The sequence below is a fragment of the Dermacentor silvarum genome, chromosome 7, assembly GCF_013339745.2.
Source record: "Dermacentor silvarum isolate Dsil-2018 chromosome 7, BIME_Dsil_1.4, whole genome shotgun sequence".
NCBI classification, from domain to species: domain Eukaryota; kingdom Metazoa; phylum Arthropoda; class Arachnida; order Ixodida; family Ixodidae; genus Dermacentor; species Dermacentor silvarum.
Window position 1 is genome coordinate 56,299,102 of NC_051160.1, and position 22,631 is coordinate 56,321,732.

General features: G+C 45.0%; 1 protein-coding gene across 1 annotated transcript; it reads right to left on the reverse strand.

The window, feature by feature from the left end:
- Nucleotides 1–7,809: 7,809 nt before the first annotated feature.
- Nucleotides 7,810–20,450, reverse strand: LOC125947120 (uncharacterized). Its single transcript, XM_049671483.1, has 4 exons — nucleotides 20,206–20,450; nucleotides 11,222–11,369; nucleotides 7,905–8,081; nucleotides 7,810–7,863 (listed from the first exon to the last, which is right to left on the reverse strand). The coding sequence occupies exons 1-4, from the start codon at nucleotides 20,448–20,450 to the stop codon at nucleotides 7,810–7,812; spliced, it is 624 nt and encodes a 207-aa protein (XP_049527440.1).
- Between the last annotated feature and the right edge of the window lie 2,181 nt (nucleotides 20,451–22,631).

The window sequence follows — 22,631 nt, forward strand, 5'->3', positions numbered from 1 at the left end:
TCACGCCTGCGTCTTTACAATAAATTCACGCAAAGCAGTCAAATGTTTAGAATTGGTTATTTATTTAGTAATGGAATAAGTATGACATTGTTTGTGGTCTTTAAACGAATTGTCCGTTTGGGATTGTTTGGTCCGCGACTACGGAGACGCCTTTGCAAATGTAAAGTAGGCTGCGGCGAAAAAATTCCCTATTTGATCCCGCCCATAGCTGCGACCCCCCCGACGGCGCGACCGACTTGGCGCAACCCAGTGATGGAGGACTGCGACTGGTCGTCACGGTCGCCGAGCGACGGAAGTTGCTGCGTCGCTGAGCAGAAATCGCTCCATGTAAGACAGCCTTATAGTGAGCGCAAAAGCGATGCGAGGCATTGTGCTGGCTAGAGTAGCGACAACCCCAACTCGAAGAGACATAGACGATCACGACGTGCCAAATATTCATTTTGCAAGGTACGATACAATGACAATTTGACGTATTTATCGCATAACAAAAGACTGAACACATCTCTTGCTCGTGCGGTCCGTACCAATTAAAGGCGAACAGATGACAACCAACTGCCCCAAAAACCCCACCCCACATGCTCCAAAGACCCCACCCCTCTTATAGGGTCCCGACTCCTCGTCGACCCATCGTCACGGCACGAGATTGTCCTTGACCAACTGGACCCGTTCGAATGCATCCGTCGAGCAGCGGCTGCTGAGGTCTCCAAGGTGGACGTCATAAAGAAGCCAAGACAAGCCTGGCCGAAGGTTGATGGAGGTCTTAAGGCCGTTGAGCTGCACAGAAGGTTAGGAGAGTGCGTGTTGGTTGGAAACGATGCAATATAAGTTAATGTCTTCGTGCGCTTTTCACGCGTTTAGATTTCTTTGGGAAGAAGAAGAAGAAGGTGAAGAAGAACAAATGTTTTTATTTCCAACGAGCTTTGTTCGGGGTCATCCAGGCGAAAAGCTGCGACATACAGCTTGAATGTGCTTGAAGGCCCACACATGGCAGCAGTAAGTCTCCTATCGGCATGCGTACAACATATGAAACACTAATCTGTTTGGATATCCAATTACAATGTAGCAGAACAAAAGTGCAACATGCATAGAAACAGTAATCTTTTCATATAATTACAAAGTATTTATAAAAAATAAATTATCCTTAGTGAACAACATAGCTAAGATGCATATGATGTTATACGTCGCAAAGCATATCTATCACATTTCAAAAATAAGCACTACAGTCAACATGTTTAGGAAGCCCAATGTTATGATACATTGGATTATGACACCCTGAGTGCAAACGAGTAATACTGCAATAAACTATGTGAAATATAAATGAAGTTTCTCTTTATTTATTGTGTTTTTTGAGCAGTTTACAAAAATACGCTCTAATTTGTTTTCGACTCAAGGTACTTTACGCCTAATTTATTTAACAGTGAAGGTAGGTGTGTCTTAGCGACTGCATGAGATCATTTGTGCGCCTGTATGGTACTAACCACCTATCTTGGCTGCGGGTACGCACGACACTTTTTTTCGCGTTTAAGTCGTGAGGTTCGTTTTATAAAGGATCTACAATTTTTGGAGCCGAAGGAAAACGTATGCACTAGCCGGTATTCATAGAGATTAGTTACTCGTATTATGTCATATTTATATAAAAAAAGTAGAGCAGTAGAATCGAAATAAGGTAGATTCGCTATATGTCAAAGTGCTCGTTTCTGAAGTTGAAGTGCACGAAGATTACGCTCTGTGGTGGTAGCCCAAACAAGCGCGCAATATTTCAAATACGATTCAAACAAGGCATAATATATCTGCAACTTTACTTTCTCCGCAAAAAAAATGACGGCAATGTGATAATACACCCGTGGCAGATGACAATGATTTCCTAACTAGTTCAATGGGATATGTCAAGTTCATATCTTCTGAAAGTGTAACGCCCAATGCCTTGTATTTGCTCAAAGTTTCAATGGGCCTACCGTCCAAGAATAATTCTTGATTTAATTTAATTAGGACTGCCTGTTTCTTGCTCTCAATAAGATGGCCTTTGATTTGGAGCTATTAATTGCAAAGAACACTGCCAGATTTCTGTAACAGATTCCTCAAGATCATAGCCAGAGACAAACAGGCTCGTATCGTCACCGTATTGTATAATCGATGCATCACTTACCATTTCGGCAACATCGTTTGCATATATATTAAACAAAATCTGGCTCAGAACGCTACCCTGTGGCACCCCTGATTTAATTTCCGTATACGAAGAGCAGTATTTTTCGAAAGCAATGGACTGCGCCCACTTAGACAGATAAGATCGAAACAATGAATTGGCCACGCCACGGATACCATATCCGTCTAGCTCATTTGTTAAAATTTGAGGATTTCAACAATCAAATGCCTTGCTATAATCAATTAAAATACCCAACGTTAGTTCTCCCGCATCAATGTCATTATATATTATTAACTCCTTTTGACATGCCAAAGTGGTTTCGACTGACCTGCCTGGGCGGAATCAGTGTTGAGAGTTAGAAAGAATGCTATTACTTGTCAAGAAATTGTTAATACACGCAGAAATCACCTTCGCTAAACCCTTAGAAAATGCAGATACAATGGAAATAGGCCAATAGTTGCTCCAAGTAATTTCGGTTAGCACCTTTGAATACAACCTACAGCCTTGCTTTCTTCATAGCTGTTGGAAAACGGCCAGATTACAGAACAAGGTTAAACACAAATGCAAGATGGACTGCGATGACGTCAATTAACAGATTTATAGGTCTGATTTGAATACCGTCTGCATCAACAGCACTACTGTTTTTTTAAGCTCCCAAATGTACGACAGATTACTGCATCGTTCGAGTCAGGCTCGAGAAAAATGCTATGCACAAGTCTCTTAACAGCAGGGCGGCTGACCGCGTTGTCAGATGATGCCATCATGTTCACGAAGTGTTTATTGAAACATTCAGTTAAAGGGACGCCCGACACCTTTTCAATGTTCACGGTTATTTCAGGAAAATTGCGGTTCACTATTTCTTTGTTTGATTTCATCATTGATAATTTTCCAAGCCTTTTCTGGATTTTTTATTCTCAGCACATCTGCAAGAAGGCTCCCGTAATAAAGTGCTTTAGCTTCTCGCATTTCTTAATTTAGCATATTCCTTAACTTCCTAAATGCAGCAAGATCGCTTTGCTCATGCAGTGCGCAGAAATTTATTGAACAGTCTATTTTTTGTTAATCATTCTAACATGCTGAGGCTGCACGCATGGCTTTCTAATGCGTCTTTTGTTTTTTTACCTTTCCTGTTGTAAACGGAAAAGACAAGTTTTATAGGTGACTGAATATGGAAAGAAATTCGTCGTACGCTTCGCTAGCATCTTCTTTGTTATGCAGAAAAGACCAGACAGACATCTGTAGGTGAACGTGGTATCAGGCAAACTTCATTCATGAAGACAAAATGAGCATATTATGAATACGAGACAGTGATCGCTGATACAATAGCGGGTAGTCCCGGCTGTGTAAATCTCAGTACCAGCGTAAACAATGAAATTGTCGAGAGCCCACTAACAGGTTGGTGTCACGCAAGTAGGCGCTGTAATAACGCTTCGGAAACCGGAAGAATTGATTACGTTAGTTATCACACGAGTCGAAGCGCTGTCATCAAGCATGTTAACGTTGAATTCCCCACCATTGAGCACTTCACACGTAAGTGTGAAAAATAGCATGCTTTAAGAATTTTTCAATAAATTATAAGAAATTTTATACATTACCCGTAGGTGGTCGGTACATCACAACCAACAGGTTGTTGTCAGATTTAACGCTTAGCACTTCGTAATCTGACGTGATGCAGGTGAATTCCTCAAGCACATCAAACTGTATGCGACGCTTAACGTGCAGTGTTACACCGTCCCCACTTTTGCCAGCGAGACTAATAAAAAATGTGTGTAGCCGGTTAGAGTCAGCATTTCACTGTGTTCCTGATACCATGTTTCAGATAACATGAAAATGTGTAATGAAAAAGTAAACTCGGAAAGGAACAAAGTATGTCTTGCTTATGAGTAAGCGAACATGAATTAACGTCAAGCAGGCAGAGCAATTTCAGATGGTAGGCTATATTCTCGATACGTCGTGTAGTCTAAAGAGAACAAAATTTAACTTTTTTAGACACCGTATTTTAGGCAATATTTTGAACGTCAGCCTCCGAGGTAATGTGGATGACATTACTGACCTTAGTCTTACGTGCAAGTACTTTTCCATTTCGTGTCCAGACAAAGCGCCATTGACATTCGCGCACTCTTGCTAATGCCAGAGAAAGAAGACGCTTCAAGGTCGGAGAGAGGTGCTCATTAACAAATACTCTGGCACCATCAGGAATTCCAACCTGGTTGTTTCGCACCCTATAGCCTTCCGCTCTTTTTCGAGAGCCCTGTCCGTCTTCTGTTTGCTCCTAAACTGGACAACTAGGTTACATTTACCAGCTTCTCGGCTATACACACGGTGACAAAGTTCAATGTCACAAGGGGTTATGGGCTCACCTAGTACATCACAAATTTTCCCAAGAAGTTCAGCAACGCGTTCATTGTCCAGTTGTATAAGTCCCTTAATTTTCATATTGGACCAGCGCGAGTATTGCTCAGATTGAACAACTCTCGTGAAATTGTTGAACGACGTTTTCATTTTCCTTGCACATTGCACGTAACTCATCGTGAGACTTTCTCAAGGCTTCCCTTGCTTGTGTGGCTTCTCTGAGCCTCTTCTTCATGCCCGCAAATTCGTCGCTCATAAATTTAACACTGTCGGTTAGAAACTTCAATTCAGCACGAATTTTCGGTATTTCGGCTCGGTTTTCTCTTTCAGTCATAGATATGGTCATGTCTTTGCAAAAAGACAACAATGCCAGTCATGTTGTCTTCGCCCAGGAACTACACCCAGTGTGCGGCGTGTCTGTCTATCTCTATGTATGTCTGCCTGTCCACGATTAAACTCTTTTACACCAATTTGGGTCCCTGGGTAGTCCATGGTCTCATGTATAGAGCATCAATCGGACTGCGTCCTCAGCGAAGCGGGCTCGAAACCAACAGTTGGGTCACGGGTCATTGGGTATGTTTGCCGTTCTTCAATAAAACCAATTTGTGTCCCCGAGTCTATGGCAGTGGTTATATGCTGACCTTCGGTGAACCTCTTTCATGACACCTTGGGTCACTGGGTATTTTGTGCGGGATGTGTGCCACTCTTCAGTTATAAAATTACGGGCTGATGCCAGTGAGAATGCTGGCTGGAGCGGAAGTCCCGGATATACGAGAGCTTACCTTTTCTTGTAAGGAATCCTCATCCTCCCAACTTAGCACCATGTTGGCTGCGGTTAAGGGGGACCCGTACCTCATGCCACCGGCCAACAATTCGGAATCTGTCAGACCTTGGCAGTCCTGTGGTGAAGCATGGGACAAAAGAGACCATCTGGTATTAAATTCCGGGGTTTCGGGAACAAGAACCACAACATGATTATGAGAGTGGGGAACTCTAGGTAATTTTAACCACCCGAAGTTCTCTAACACGACGTTTTTAATTTCGCCCCCATGGGAATGCGTCCACCGTGGCCGGCGATCAAACTCGAGATGTAGTGCTTAGCAGGGTAACGTCATAGCCGCTAATACAGACCGCGGTGGGTTCATCACTGCATGGGCATTCTTGGCGTTAAGAACGCACAGATTTAGCAACATTTTTTTACCATTTTCCATTCCTTACACCCATCGTCATTTGCTCACATGGCGCCACGTCACCACATCACCTGGATCGCAGCGTCATCAGCTGGCTCGATCATCGTACCCACCTGTAGGTGGAATGGATGACTATATATAAATAGGTCCGAATAAATATAATATTTCTTACATACGAGCCCATAGTCTTAAATTGTTCTCATAGGTACGCACCTCAATAAATCCACTCAAAGGTACGCACCTCATTTAACCTGCGTTCTAGCGGTTGTTGAAAACAAGTAAACAGCGTTGTTGACGCTACTGGACGTGAGAGGGGCGATTCACAAGCCTGGTTGACAAGACCTGGTTGAAAGTAATCGGGCCCAGAGATCTGAACACTTGCAAGGCGGCTTTCTCAAACCGTGCCAACGATCCTACGGCCCGATCCGCTGCACTAACCTGATAAACCGGACAGGCGCACACAACCCGATTTCGTAGGGATCTTGTAAACACATCTATGGTCTTTGGTACCGAGGGAGACAGGCAGGCGATAACGAATAAATTATCACTCTCACTTGCCTGAATCACTCAGTATATGGCTTTAACTATTGGGAATTTCGCCCGAAGGTGAAGCATTAAAAGCGATAGCAAAGCTTAGCAATTCCCTCAAGCTTTTCAGGCGGCATTTTAAGAATACGCAGGGGCGACATATTCGGGCGACACAGCACTGTTGTCGCGCAGCAGAAACAGTGTCTTGGTAGCTGTCAGGCGTCTCACAACGTTGGCTTCTCACAACGCTATCAGGCGTGATACAACGCTCGGGCACCGGCATTCCAGGCGTCGAACCTCAGGGTGCGTGAGGTGAAACAGAAGGAAAACCGCCGCCATTTGGAGCTCGAAGTGTATAGTAGCTGTTCGTTCTGATAAGACCAATATATACGCCACACGGTGCGTGCGCGCGCGCGCGCGCGCGTGTGTGTGTGTGTGTGCGTGCGTGTGTGTGTGTGTGTGTGTGTGTGTGTGTGCGTGTGTGCGTGTGTGTGTGTGTGTGTGTGTGCGTGTGTGTGTGTGTGTGTGTGTGTGTGTGTGTGCGTGTGTGCGTGTGTGCGTGTGTGCGTGCGTGTGTGTGCGCGCGCGCGTGCGTGCGCCTTTCGCGGCGATGATCGCCGCCGCCGCTAGAGACAATAAAATGTGTTCGTGTGCGTGTCGTGTGCTAAACAGCTTCGCTGGTCGTCCACCTTCACGGAATGAAATGGCGCATGATTTTTTTTTCTTGCAGCAGGTAGCACTGCGCGTCTTTCGCTTCTCTTGTAACTCCTAACGAGCTCGCCCCACGTGTGCATTCAATACTGTGACAGCATTCCGGCTTCCTCAGCGCGCACGCGCCTCGAGTGTCTATATACTTGCTATCGCATTAAATACACACCGTATCTGCCTGCCTCCAAAGCGCCATGTTTATGAATGCCACATCAGCGTATCGCATTTCCTAGCGCATCACGGTAATGCAATGCAACTGCGTCTACTCTGCCACGGTCGTGTTCTACTCTACAGGCGCATTAATGCCATTAAAGCAATGAGACGAGCACTTTGCACCGGCGCCTTATTGCGATTTCGACCACTGACGATCAATCACCGACCACCAACCAATGACCGCCAACGACGAAAACCGGCTAAACCGGAGATATTAGCTACCGAGCCGCGTGTACGATCCACCGCCCCGCTTCCCCTGACCCCACTATCTCGCACGATTCTCTACTCACCCCTTACACGACATCCTCCAGTACTACCGTCTCGGAAGATGTATATATACTCCGGCACATTGCACTGCAATCTAGCAAGACGCGGGGCCGTCCAATGGCGCAAACTACACACAGGCAGCTTCTCACACCCCCTCTTATACAGTAAAATGTTTCCCTGACAGTTAGCGCCGATGTGCAAACACTGCTCAGCTCCGGCCACTCTCATATACATGGCGTGGACTTGTCCGCCCTGCAAAACAGACAACGCTAACACCCCAGAGTCGTGGGAGTCCCTCCGACGTGCTTCCAAGCCAGCATACCAACGCCTGCTCATCCAGCGCTCGGTGGAGGCCGCGGCATTCCAAGGGATTCCCGCCGACTACTTCTAAGCTAGCGCAACCGGTCCTCAGACTGGTCGCCTCTTCTTGGGCGAAATAAACGAGTTCACCACCACAACCGGCTAAACAGCAAAAGAAAGCTTTTCGCTATAGAAATACTCACCACGGTGTCAGCTTGCGTGAGGTAGAACTGCTTGCACGGACGGTAGCTCTTTTTCTTAATATTCATTTCGGTTGCATTCAGCACGTACAGCAGCGTGCCCATCTCCAGAGAGAGACCCAGCCTGGTCGTGTTCTTGTTATACATGACATTCGCTGCCACCAGGGCCGCGTGGGTTTTCTGCAAGAAAACGTTTCTTTCCTTTTTGGATGCGAAAGCGTCAAATGGCTCATTGAGCGAAAAAAAAAATCAGTAGCCCCTCCCCTGTCGACGAAAGGGGGGTAAGTGCAGCTTGTCGTGTGTTTCTTCGGTGTTCGTCGGAACGAATTGCACTGACGTGCACCAAGTTGTGCTCGAACCACAACCGGTCACACGCACTGCAGCTGGCTCCAGAGTTCCGCTTGAGAAACTCGCATTTAAACCTGGCCGTCGCACCAGGGCAGTTGGAGCTAGCGTTGCCGAGGCGGGCACCACCGTTGTCGGGTTCCTGGGGCTCTATAACGTAAAATGATTCCGAAACTGTTTTGATTCCAATTTCTGCAATCATCCTCCACGATTGGTCAAAACATCTTTGGGCCACTGCCAGCTTCGCCTGTCTGTCACGCGACGTCACGAAAACCGCGATAGCTCCCCGTCTAATATAACGTGTACACACTGATTAGCATGATTAAACCGCACAAAAGAAAAATAATCATTCCTGATTTGACGCCTTTTCACCATTAGCCCTCTGCTACTGGTCCAATGTTTTTTGGCTACGCCAACTTCGCCTGTCTGTCACGCGACCTCACACAACCGCCCAAACTCTCCACGTCAAAGAGACGTGTACGCGAAAAAATGCATTAATATGCCGAACAAAACCGAAAATTTTTCTGAATAGCCACAGACTGCCCCATTTCGAAAGAAATAAAAGATGGCTGCCCGCCAATCGCTCAGGCCCTCGCTACTCGCACCTGCCGGTGAGCATGTATTTATTTGCGCACGATGAACCTTTTTGCGTGGCAGTAAAAGGTTATCGAGCCCTTTCGGCATGCATACGACATCGCTCTGCCAACTCTTCCTTGCTGAGGATCCGTTTTAGCGGCATTCTTATCCTTCCGTTGCACGCCGCCGCGATTTTCGACCAGCCACCGCAAGCTAAGTAAGGCGAAGCGGACCAATCGGAGAAGCCGGCACCACCCTCTTCATGCGGTTATCTATTTTCACTGTGCTGGCTCGGCCCCATCGAAACCATCTGCACTAGAGCGTGCTCCTCGCCTCTTGTCAGCCAATTAGATAAGAAAAACCGCTGAGTGTAGACAATGTTATTGGCTTTGAAAGCGAACAAAGGCGACCTCCTATAAACGAGGAGAGTGTTTGATTGGGTTGTTCAGACAACGCTGCGGGTGACCGCCCCATGCTTGCGTCGGTGGTTACGTGAATTTGGCGTCAGGAGTTTGGAATCAAAACTGTAATTTGGAATCATTTTACGTTATAGCGCCCCTGGAGGGCAAGACAACGCTAACGTTTCGCCTCAACATCGCGCACCCGCAACTCGGGGTCCGTGGCTCTTCGATGGCGTTTCGCCTGGGCTTCGGAAGCCCTCACGCTAGAATCGGCACGTCGACGATGAGCCCTTTCCCGAGCGCGTTCGCGGCGCCGTTGCTCAAACGCAGCCTGCTCAACCACGCGTTGACTTCCAATCCAGGTCGCTGAAACTGATCCGAGGCGAGGGAAGCCCGGCGGAGTGAGTGCCAACCCCCTTTCCTTCCTTTTCCCTCCCCGCGACACATCAAACGACTCTGATTGGTCGAGTGCGTCACGTGACCCGGTGCCGGCGTACCTTTCCCCACACCTGCTCTTTCTCTTTCTTTCCTTTCTTGTCCCTGGCTCATACCCGCATGTGCAATGCGGGTATGCGCCACGCGTGAGATTTCGCGTGACTACAACGCCACCGAAACTTGTGAGACAGTGTCAGCCGGCGTCAACAGCTCACGATCGGCGCTCGCACCTCTAGCCAAGACAGTGTCCCACTGCTGCGTGCGTTGCTTCATCCCCACTACAGTTTGTTTAATAACAAAATAAATCGGTAGAATTTTTGTATTCCCAGTGGCAAGCATTAAGTAGGAAGCTGTCGGAGCTATCGGCTAATCTCGTTGGTATCAATGTACTTCTGCCTGTTTCAGCAAATTATCCCGAAGTGTAGGCTGAAAACCCTAGTTAACCAAAAACCTGTGCAACTGGAGCAAATGTTATGGTTCCTTCACTATAAACGAAAGAAAGCATCCCAATCTGTTAAGCTAGTCATGTACTTGACCTGTATTATATCAATGTTAGAGCATGCTAATAGGAGCCATTTGAAACTAGATTAATCGACCGAAATAAGAAAGTGCAAGGAAAGTGTCAAGGTACAATCTAATCTGATATTTCCAAACGGATTGTATTAGCAACATTTTATGCCTGGTTGAATTGCCTGCATTAACGGGTTGCCGTGACGAGCCCTCTCGCCATTGAGGCGTAACGCTGCAAAATTACCACCTGCGAAATGTGCTTAAGGCGATGCCCCAGTATGGCTTGCCTATCTTGTTTTGCAACACGCCGTAAGAGTGGGGAGGGGGGGGGGGGGGCGCACCGCGTGGTAGCGCAATAAGTGGAGGAAATAGTTCGTCGGCTGATGCAATAAGTACATACACAGGTGTGTTAACGTCGGTTAAGCTTACAGTTGAATTTCATGCAGCTAGAAAAATAAAGAAAACCTATAGGGGCCCTGAACTATATATATATATATATATATATATATATATATATATACTTCAGTTATTTACCGCAGTGTGAGCAATAACAGTATTACCGAGAGTGTTTTCGGCCATCACGAAATCAATTAATAGTTGTTGGTGGGCTTCGCTCCTTGCGATGACGACATTGCGAAGACGAGATCAAGCGGTCTTTCACTGTTTTTGATACTACACTTTAAGTTGTCTGCGGCATGCAGTGCGCTAATATTTGGTTGGCATGTTCACAGGGGCGTCTTCTACAGATCTGCAACGTTTTACAACTGTGCTCAAAAAGTGTTTCAGGATCCCTTTCAAAAATTGCAGGTGGTCGAAATCAATCCGGAGCCCTCAACGACGGCGTCTCTCGTGGCGCCAGTGTTGATTGCGGGAGTTAAATTCAACGAACGAATGAACGGACGAACGAACGAAAGAACGAAAGAACGAACGAATCATTCAATCAAATCGTACGCACAAGGGAGGGGTTCACGGACTCTTTTGCAACAGCGGGGACATCGCATATGCGAAACTCCCAGTGAAATCACAATCGTACGAAACAGGCGTGCCACTCACGAGGTCTGGGTAAGACTTCGCTATTGTTCTTGCCGGATCTTGGAGTCTCATGCTGTCCAACACCGAAGTCGGTGCGGAGTAGCAGTTCTGTTCGTTTTCAATCCATCCCGTAGAGCTGATCGCGATGACCGTGTCAGCCATGGTCTTCCTGCGTCGAGATAAGCGCCACGTTTGTCAGTCCAATTGATTTATGGAATTCTGGTTCACGGTTAATCGCTCACCTATAGGTAGCGCAGGCAAAAACTGTGTATGAAAACCGGACTTATTACAATGCTGGCCTACCGGTCCACAACAAGAAAAGTGCACAAAGCATTTCAGAGCAATATGCAAACCTAACTAACGTATAAAAGTTGTCGAATACGCGAGAAGAAAAAGATGCAACACAATAAGAGATAAAAGAAAGTACATGGCAAGAAAAATACACTGCTACAAGTAAAAGGAAATATTCCGTCCTGTTCACATTAAAATATTTAGCATTATCAATTCTGTTAATAATGTATACCCTATACACAACAACATTTATTAACTTTCTCACTAAGGGTTTATTTTGCAAACAAAATAAATTAAGAGTGGCAATCTAGACTACACGGAATTCTATGGTTTTTAAAGCGGTAATTTGTGTGAGATTTCGAGATGTGAAACCACAGCGAGAAGTTTGTAGCCTGCGGGAACTTCCAGATGCATACCGTTTCAGTCCAGCTTTACCCGTCTTTGACAGAGATTGGAGAGTGCGATTAGAATATAAATATCTGCACCCACATCCAAAGGCAGTAGCTATGTGTCTGTGTGCTTTGTTATGTTATGCAGTTATGTGTATGTATGCGTGCGCCCACTTCAGCACGCACGCTTGCGTGCTAAAATTGGCGTGAGAGATTTTCACCCAGCTCAGTCTATCCCGCCTCCGGTGCATTGTTTTGCAGAGCAGTAGCGTTCTTCAATCAGTATCACTGCCGGAACATAGATTATAGCTTCCGGTTATCGATCTCTATGGGGCTTGGAGGAAGAAAAATAATAGTAAGCGGCGTCACGTGGCAACATTGAAGCCCGGTCACAAAAATTGAGATAGAACGGCTAATGGGAAATATGTCAGCAGCACGTGATACACAAGCTGTAATATCTAGCAGCCGAGCGCTCGGGGCATAAGAGGGGAGAGTGGGTGGAGAGGGTGCATCGCTACTAGCGCATCACTAGGAGTTACCTTATACCAAACAATGTTCTGAGAAGTCCGGCAGACTTGGAGTGCCTACTTCTCAAGAGTCAGCGCGCAAATAGGCTCCCTGAGAGAGAGACGGGTGGAGTCAAAGGAAGTTGGCTTGCCAATCGTGGATAACTTCCTGACGTGACGCCCCTTTCTTGATTTTTTTTATTGAGATGTCTATTATGTGGACACTCCAGGCGCATTTCTGCCGTCGTCTTTGGCGTCGCCGTCGGCATCGCGGTGATGTCGCGTATAAAGTCCAAGTGATGTGCTATCAGTACAGAGCTTAAAAGAGCGGAGAGCTGATATCTTCGTGTGCGTTTTCTTTTCGCCGCTTAGTTCGCGTTGAAGCGAGAGGCAGCATGAAGGTCAATTCGCTTGCTGCTGCTGCTGCCGCTCTTTCTCACGCCAGCGTTTTGACAGCGCGTGTCCGTGGTCATCGAGTGAGATGTGTTCAGGTTTGCCTGTGTGTACGTGACATCATGCTTGTTAATTTAGTTATTAAGCTAATGTTTACAATCTTATACGGCCGATAAAACTACTATCCTTATTTCGTATAGTTTTCTACTAATTTGCTGTCACAATCGATGCTTCGCCTTTTGTGTGAAACTGTGACTTTTTCTTTCTTTCGTGTCTCTTATGACTCGAGAGCAATGTTCGACGCCACCAGCAGAGATGCGAAAAATTGTCTCGATTCGCCTTTGGCTATTGCCTGCATAAAGAGTGCCGGAGATGGAAAATCCGGTTTCAAACGTAGGTGCTGATTAGAAAAAATCTGATTTGGAGTTTTGCTTACGGAAACTCTTGGAGTAATTGGAGAAAAGGAGTAATTTATAGCTTCTTTACTCGTTCGTGGTAGGCGCGATATTTGGAGGAACCATACAAGCTTTTAACCAATCACTCTCTATAGCAACTAATGCAGTTTCGGAACCGGAATGATGGCGTATAGCTGCCATTGTCAGATAGACTTCTGAATTCCTATTTGAGGATGCTGAGTGACCTAAGTCAGATTTCTCTCCTTTTTGTACGCCGAAAATAAGCCTGCTGCAGCTAAAAGAAATAAATAATTCAAGGACACTGTCCATACGAAAGAACAGCATGTGTACTGAGGTAATGTTCAGGATTCAGTCCGTCCTAAGAAAGTGTACATTTTCGTAACCACAATTTCCTCGATGTACCGATAAACTACAGGAACGTGATTTTCACGGTTGTTTCGGCAACGAATGTCGGCAACTGTCATTTGAAGGAGGAGATGCATGCTCCGCGATTCTGCATGCAATTAGAAGACTTTATGCTGGCTGGTCTTTACCGATGCAAGATTTTGTAAACCAACTAATGTAAAACTCTTTCACTGAGGCTTTTCAGGTATTGCGAATAATAAAAATAAATATTATTAGGCGCTAAGGCAATAGAGATCTGGTTACCCGAGACGATATTATGTGCGTTGGATTAAAAAAAAAAGTCACAGGCCTGCGCGGCACATGCAGCACAGTCACAGCGTAAATTGGCGGAGCGGCTCAAGAGTAGCTCCAATTCGGGCACCACGCACAACAGGGTCTTCGCGGCAGTCTGTTCACCTCGTTTTGGTGAGAACCATCTGAACTGTCCGCCCGGCGTCGACGGCGAGCTGCGACTTGTAATGCTCTCTGCACAGCAGTCTGCTGAGCCCGATCAAGCCTTACAACTGCAACTTACATGTCGGGCACGCCGCCTTTGCAGGCACCTTAACTAGATGGCGCCACTATACTGGCGGAGGCTCGGCAGCTCGGGAGCGCGTTGATTGTGCGCCTCGTCTGGATCGCATATCGTCGTCTGCGCCTGCGCGCGCTGCGTTTGCAGGTACCTTACCTAGATGGCGCCACCATACTGGTGGAGGCTCGTGTCGTCTGCCCCTGCGCGCTTGCCTTATAGGGCATTTTCGGTGGCCGTTAGCAAGCGCTTGCGTGGCTCAGTGGTAGAGCATCTGGCTTCCACGCAGCGGGCGCGGGTTCGATCCCGGCAGGAAACGCGTACTTTTTTCGCATTGTCAGCGATAGCGGTTTAGAAAAGAAATTTTGGAAAAGCAAATCAACAATGAGGTAAAAACGCGCCTACTTTTGTCACAAAGCAACGTTGTTCAATATAGCTAGTGGCGGCAGTATTCTAGTGCGACATCCCATCCTCTCTTCCAGGCAAACAAAGTTTGATTTGTCCGAGCGAAAATTTCGTTGCATTCCTGACGTATTTATGCATGTCGACAAAGTTACCGCTCAAACTTGCTGCCTAAAGGCGTCGGATTTGTGCAGTGACTTAAATTAGGCTTCCAACACAATTCTTCCCATCTTCTTGCGTCGTTATGGGTGGTTTTGTTCACATGACTCGATAATGGAATTATCGCGTCTTCTTAGTCATATACATACTCAGGCTGTTGATCGCGATGGCTAGTGCAAACATGGTTATAGCATGGCCGAGTTAGTAATGTGAACTCGGCAAGCCGAAAATGCGAAAAAAAAAACATAGATAATCTTTAAGGCGCATTGACGATCAATAATATTCTAACGATATTATGAGCCTCGTTCCGCCGACACCGTCTTGACAAAGGGCGTGTCTTCGTCGCGGCTTAAATGTTTATCCTCTTATGGGAACGTTCGCTCCTTGCATGTATTTCGCGTTTGCCAACTGTTGATCAATTCCAGTCTCTATCTTTATGTGAACCCATTGCAATGTTTGCATTTCTAGCACTCTTGCATCTCGCCGTATTATATCACGAGTCGGTGACCTGCATTCGTTCTACTGTCATCCCGGATAACAACATGCACTACTAAAGGCGTCAACCCGCTTAAATCGTTGTTATACGCTTGCAAATATAGGCGTGCACACGTAAGCACTAAACTCTTCATTACTTCTGCATGCAATAAAACATTTGAGCGCCCTACCAGATGAGATAGCTTCATGCACCGACCACATAACTGGCCTTTCATATGTTGTTTGTTTTTCCTTTTTCTTCCTTCTTTTGCTGCTTGTAATGTTAGACACCTGTCTACGCCTTTCGCGAACGCTTTCTTTCTTTCTTTCTTTCTTTTTTTCTTTTTCTCTTTCTTTTTCTTTTCTTTCTTTCTTTCTTTCTCTCTTTTGTTGTTGTAAAGCCATGTAAACCTCAAATATACACCACCCCCCAGCTTTTTTTTTTGTAATGCATACGGGCCCTCAGGGTGAAATAAATAAAATATGAAATAAATGAAATGAAACTATTTTGCAGCACCAAATTAGCTTTAGTTAGAACGGGATTTTGCTGACTTGGGGCGCCTCGATAGCAGCACTGACTTTCTGTGAGTGGCAGTTCTACATCGAGGTGAGGTCAGCGACGCAGTGTACTTACTCGACGGCTGTTCTGAACGCGGCGCGGTAGCGTTCCCAGGCGTTCGGCTCGTTGTAATCGTGCAAGCCGATCGCCATTATCAACCTTCTGCTGGCGTCAGTGCCTTGAATTGCTTTTAGTTTCTGTAAGTGCGCATTGAAAGAAGACAACAAAAAATTATCAGTTTGCTTTTGTTTCTAGGGTCTGTTGACCAATTAACCACAATCCGATTATATGACATGCCGTAGCGCGGGACTCCAAAATGATTTTGAATAGCTAGGGTTAGTTGAGGTTCATCTAAATCTAAGTAGACGAGCGTTTTTGCATTTCGCCAGCATGGAATTGTGGCCACCGCGGCTCTTATTAGGAGTGATTAATACGTGCTCGGTAATTGTCGTGCCAAGAAATCTCGAACTAGGAAAGCTGGGTACTGTGCAAGCGTAATTAGCTAATGGCATAAATGAGGCCTACGACAAGAGAAAGTAGAAAAAACGAAGTCGTTCACAGTTATTTTCTTTTATTTTCGCTAAAATATAATAGGCTTGCCATGGCACGATACGGGCCATCGTGTGGCAAGGGCTTGAAAAACTATTCTCGTTCTCGCTATTTAGGCATATATGGCATCGCCTGTCTGCTAAAACCGTCGATTCGCATGTGGGCTGAGAAAGAAAGCGAACTAGTTAAAACGTCGGGATTTATATGCAAAGGAGCCCCGATATGGGCAGAAACTTTAAACTGAATGCGGGGAAAATTTAGGTTTCCCGAAGGCATAATTTTTCTAAACAGTCAACGTCAAGGCGAGATTAGTAAGAGCACAAAGTTGTCTGCATGATTCCTTTCAACTACATCAAAATCATTTTACCATCCGTCAATGTATGTTGCGCGACTGTCGAAATGATAGATATGCTAAGGTTTAATTTCGTCGATGCAATACGAAGAAGTAGTTTACTCTCATTCCGCCCCATGAGCTGGAGCTACTGCGATCCGCCGCGGTGACTTGGTGCCTATGGCGTAGCTGCTTCTGACCACAAGGACGCGGGTTCGACTCTAGGACGCAGCGGCCATATTACAACAGAACGGAATGCAAAAACGCCCGCGTACTGTGCATTACAGGTGGAAGCAAGAATTGTTGCGAAGCCCTTTACTGCAATAAAAGCAGAAATATAACACTTTGAAAACACTGCGAAGAAAAAGGTAGATGTTTCTATACTGCTCTGTAATTATGCAGTGTAACAAACGTTACAGTGATCATTTACGTAAAGGAAGATTTGCTTTTCACTTAAGGTTTGAATATTTCCAACGATACATCACAAAGAAAATTTGTGCGGAAGAACTATCACATAACTTTTTAAGCATAGTCGGTGGAAACGCTATTACAACACAGACTTTTAGAGTTTCCGGTATTCCGGTATATACGCAAAGACATTCGCGTAATACCGGGTTACCGGACGCTGTGGTGACCTCTTGTAACGCTTCGTCTAACCGCAATGTCGTATAGGAGCATTTTCGTGTTCCATGAGGGTTCTTATTGGAACAAAGAACGTTTTAAATGGCAAGGTATTCACGATTACGCAGCTGTCGAAATTTTATACCACCAGCGAAGTGAAATACACTTTAAAAGAGTTGAATGTTGGGTTGGTTGGTATTTTGACATGAAAACCATCTTTAAATAGCGCACAACGGGGCGGCACAACAGAAAGGAAGACGAACAAAGGCGCACAATTGCGCCTGTGTTCGTCTTCTTTCTGTTGCGCCATCCCGTTGCGCGCTATTTCAAGATGGTTCTGATGTAAAATACGCTTGGTTACTGCAATAACAACTGTGTTTGCCTGGTTGAGCCATACGGCGTCACCAACCCAGCCTTTCACGTTAACGCCTCCAGCAAACCGGTTAAAAAGCTTGTGGACAAGCTCAAAGTCTGCAATAGCCTGTAGTCGGTCAATGTCATTTATGAATATTTCGGAAAAGCGGTGAAGGGCTTTGCGAACCGATTTTTGGTATCTATAAAATATAATGCGCGGGGAATAGACATCGGCACATTAAACCATTCAGAGCCTTCCCAGTCAGAAATTTACAGAAATAAGACATAATGGCAGGAAAACATTATCCGACCATTTATTCAGCGTGAATGAAAATAGACATTGAACTAAGCAATGAAGTCGCTTAGTCAGCGATACAAGTGATACAGATATTTTATTTGAGCTGAAAGTTCACCGCGTAGTGGTAGAAGTCCTACGGCTTATTTTTGCAGTCCATTGTGAATACCGTTCTGATAAACTAATTGCACGAAGCACGTATTTATAACACGTGGCGGAAATATTGGCAGTAGGCGGGCGACATCCCGGCAACAAGTAATACGTTAACTTATACCATATCTGATAGCGTATATATAGCGTGGATAACTCACTGCAGTGTAGCTTGTACGCAGGCGTACGATTACCACCTTTTCTCTCTCTCTCCACGGCAGTTTTGTGCTGACCCGTACCAAATTACACCTGACCGATTCGTGTAGCTTACTGTAAGCATGCTTATTTTGGAGGCACTAACTAAACTAAGCGTCAAAGGCTGCTGCTCGAAAAGCACGGCGCGCACTTTCTACAGTTTGAACCAGAGTTGGAAACAGCGCTAAAGCCATCAACAGCTCTGCTCTACTAACTCTGGTACAAGTGGCGACCAGCGTGACTTGAACACGGTAGGTATGCGATGGAGCTTACTCACTTGAATTGCTTGTTTGGCCTTATCCACGTACGTATCGAAATCTTTCAGCCTTCTCACTATATTCAGTATGCCATAGTGCATAATGTTGTGCGCCGCCAGATTGTTGAGTGCATTCTTGGTATTCTGGTTATCGAACGCCTGCGGTTGGATGTAGCTGGATTGAAATGAAAGGACATAGGTTCCAAATAAGAGTGAGATGAACTTCGCATCGTAAAGCAGGAGAATGCACTCTGTGGACGCCTGCCTTGTATTTTCTCCGTATTGATCTTCTCGAAGCATTCTTCGAAAAGCATCTACTTTCCCACAAGAGTTACTGGAAAGGCAGGCTAGTATCTAGAATAGATGCAATGATATGCCGGTGGTTCTGCGATCGTGAGAATGATGAATAAGTAGTACGCAGGATGTTTCAGCGAACACTAAAGGACAACTAAAGTTTTTAGACAAACTTGTGGTGTACGAACCTTGTTGATTACGGTGAAAGGTTAATATGAGTAAATAGCCATTTAATACTACTAGTAATCACATTAATAATAATATTATCATTATTAATAAACAGAATGCACTTAGTAGCAAGAGCAAGGGAACATGAAATTCGACACGCGAATTGTATAATTAAGCTCTACATGTTCTTAGTCCTCAGACAGCCATTCAAATTATGATCTTGCGCCTATGAAGGCATACACAAATAAGCCCTTACAAGGGTTCACTGGCCACCAGCTGAAGTGAGAAAATGCACCTTAGGGATTTTGGTCAACAGTGCGCATTTTTGTTCGGTCAAGAAGGGCCAGAAGGTTGTCGAGCAGTGCTGACAACTCTAGGGAAATTTTCATACATCTAGGGATTTTAGTCATCGTTAAGGGGAATGGTGAACTTGTCTAAGTCTAGGGAAACTTAGTGCTATGACTTTAAAACGGTGATACTGTTGACATGACGGTGTGTTTTGATTTCAGTCACTTGCAAGTTACCTTCGCCATAGCGTGCGAACTATGGATTTTGATCGTACAACAGCGCAGTGAATGCATCTCGTCCAGTTAACGACAGTCTGTGGATGCCACGGGTCGTTTAACGAAGTACTGCTACTGCGATTTTACCATTCGTATCTCTAGCTGGGCTGTAAATGCTTTGGTGTAAGTGCTAAGCGACTTTGGACAACAACAAGGCGTGTATATGTTGACGTCTTCTGTGAGAATGCGGGCTTCAAGAATTGTTAGCATAACAACTTGCACTACGACATCATTTCTGTTTGAATCGAGCGACTTCAATACTCGACTATGTTACAATGAACTTAAAAATAAGTTTAACCTTAAAATTTAGAGTCTATTTGGATAACGCATACACAATTTTATCTAGACAGAGCTATGGACTAACAAAATAAAAAACTACATTTTGCATAATATAGAAACACACATTGAATTTTTAAAATGTAATCAAGGGGAAAACTGGATTCAGGGGCTGGAACAACTGGGGTAGACTATAAATTTAAATTTTATTCCTGTTCGTGACTCGTCAGTAGGTGTGAGCGGGGCTCCGTTCAGTGGCCGCTCTGCTTATATCAGTTGCCCGGTCATGAGCGCTGGATGATAAGAAAGATTCAGAAGAAAGCTCAGAGTAATCGTAACACTAACTATACCGGTCACGGACGAATGCGCACATACAAGGAGGAACTGTGCACTGATAGGGTCGGAAGTACGGCACGGAGTGGAGTGCATGGTATACGCAATGCTCACTGACCGGGCGTCAAAGCTAATCCCGCCTTGCGTCATGGTGTAGGTCTTCACGTGCGCCTTGAACTGCTGCCAGCTGGCGTCCACCTCGACGGCCAACACCGAGCCGTTGCTCACCAATGCATGGGCGTAGAACAGGTAATTGCAGAGGCCGTCCGGCGGATACATGTTGTCGAAGAGTGCGAAGGCGCCCACCGTGCAGATAAACTCGTTGGGCGGAGCTGCGTGGCGGTCGGAGACGGGACACGCCATGCTCAGCGGGCATCTACTTATGAGTGCGCCGGAGTGTGTACTATATACCTGGTATTTCATATTTGACATAAAGCGCAAAAAAAAAACGGGGACACGAGAAAGGAAGACCAGGTAGGACGAGCGCTATCTTCAAACTAAGGTCTATTCTCAGAATACCACGCCTATTTATCAGTCGACACTTATCAGAAGCAAAATACATCATTGCGCATGCAAGCGCGCTCCACACCCGGAGCTTTGCGGGTGTTTATTTTTGTGTGTTTCCTTGTGTTTTTGATTTGTGTTTTTGTGCGCATAGCCGTGTTACGATTCAATTTTGCGACTATCTTAAACTTTTAGGGGGGTTTGGAGCGCGCTTGCGCAAAGATGTATTTGGCTTCTGATAAGTGTTGACTTAAGCAGGTGTGGTTTTCTGAGAATAAATTTCAGTTTGAAGTTAGACGTCGACCTGTCTGGTCTTCCTTTCTTGTGTCCTAATTTTTTTGTGCTTCTAGTGAAGGGTGAATTCTCACAAACTCGCCCAAATTTCAGCTTTTATACACCTGGTATTTCTCGTGCTTTATTCTCGCACCATGCAGAACGAGAAAGCTGGGACAAAAAATTGAATAAAAAGAGACAAAAACAAAAGGGAAAGTCGAATTGTACGCAAACTTCAACTGGTTTAATAGAGTCCGATCAGGTATGCATACACTCAAACCTCGTTATAATGAAAGGGAATATAACGAAATAATGTTTATAACAAAGGAAATGAACTTCTTACCCCTTGAAATCCCCATGAAGATATTCCAACATATGGTATAATGAATATACCGAAGTAATTCTAACAATCCCTTCAACATCGTTATAACATTTAGAGTGAAGATCAAATTAAATTACAAGTGCGAAAATATAATAACAATAATTAACACAGAGAAATGAGCACATGAACGCTAATACTCCCAAAAAAAGCCTATCGGACAGTTTCATGGCTCCTTCTACGTGAAATAGATGTCCACTTCAGTTTGCTGTACAGATGTATTTTTCATTGTTGTTTCTTGTTATTTGTTCTTGCACTTAATATTTCAAGCTTATCCTTGTCCTATATGTATAGGCTATCTGATACTATTAAACCAGCTGAACTTTTGAAAGCATTCATCTGCCCGCTATATTTTTCTCTACCACTCTTGTCGTACTATATAGCGAAAGAAGAAATTATGAGCAACCACCATCCATAGCCCCTTTTATCCCCCTTTTTGTATTTCTGGCTCGCTTATACCGTTCATTTAGGAATCTTTCTTTAACCATTGCCCTGCATTCCTTTAAATAGTGTTTGTAGACAAACTAGACAACATAGGCATATTCTATAACAGGGCGAATTACAGTGTTCCTATTCTTTGCATCCAATTCATTGTCACTATTTCTCTCACTTTCTTTCTGATGATTCCTGTTTGTCTATTTACAGTTTAAATTATCCTGTACTTGGTTGCCCACTTTCTTGAGCACTTCCGACATTCTGTGTTCATGCTTTTCAGATACAGATACTTGTGTACTTTAGCCGCCCGTTTATTTTCTTCCATGTTCCTGAGTCTTCGTTCAAAGCTAATTTTGCTCTGTGCTTCTCTGACTTCAAAAGAGGCCTAATCCATGTCACCCTGCAATGCCTCATTTGTGGGTCTACCATGGGCTTCCAAAGCCAACCGGCCTACTTATCTTTGGTTAATTTCCAATCCCGACAACCGTGCTCTGACAATTGTTCCGTGAGAACTTCGGGCAATCAGCGGCGGACAGTGGAGGAGCCCTCCCCGGTGGCTATTATTGGTTTCGATCACGTGACTCGTGGCGTTTGCTGCCCTGAACGAAGTGGCTGAGATGGAGAGAAAGCTGAAATTAAAACTCGAGAGAGCACGCGTCCTCCCGGAGCCTGATGTCGAAGTCTAGCAACTCTTCTTCTAGACCACGCAGATCAATAAGGCTGGTTTTACGACAGTCCCTGAATCAGACAGAAGACATTGACAACATGTTTAGCGAAATCTGAAAAAAAAGATGTGTAAATGTTTGATGAAATTCAATAAATGATTCTTTTCTAGTATTAAAGCCAAGGAGACAACGCAAAATGGACCTCATATTCGAAATGAGCACATAGCACTGCATCTATGTTAAAATGTGAAGCAGCATACCTCGAGGAATAAATATTTTAAGAAACCT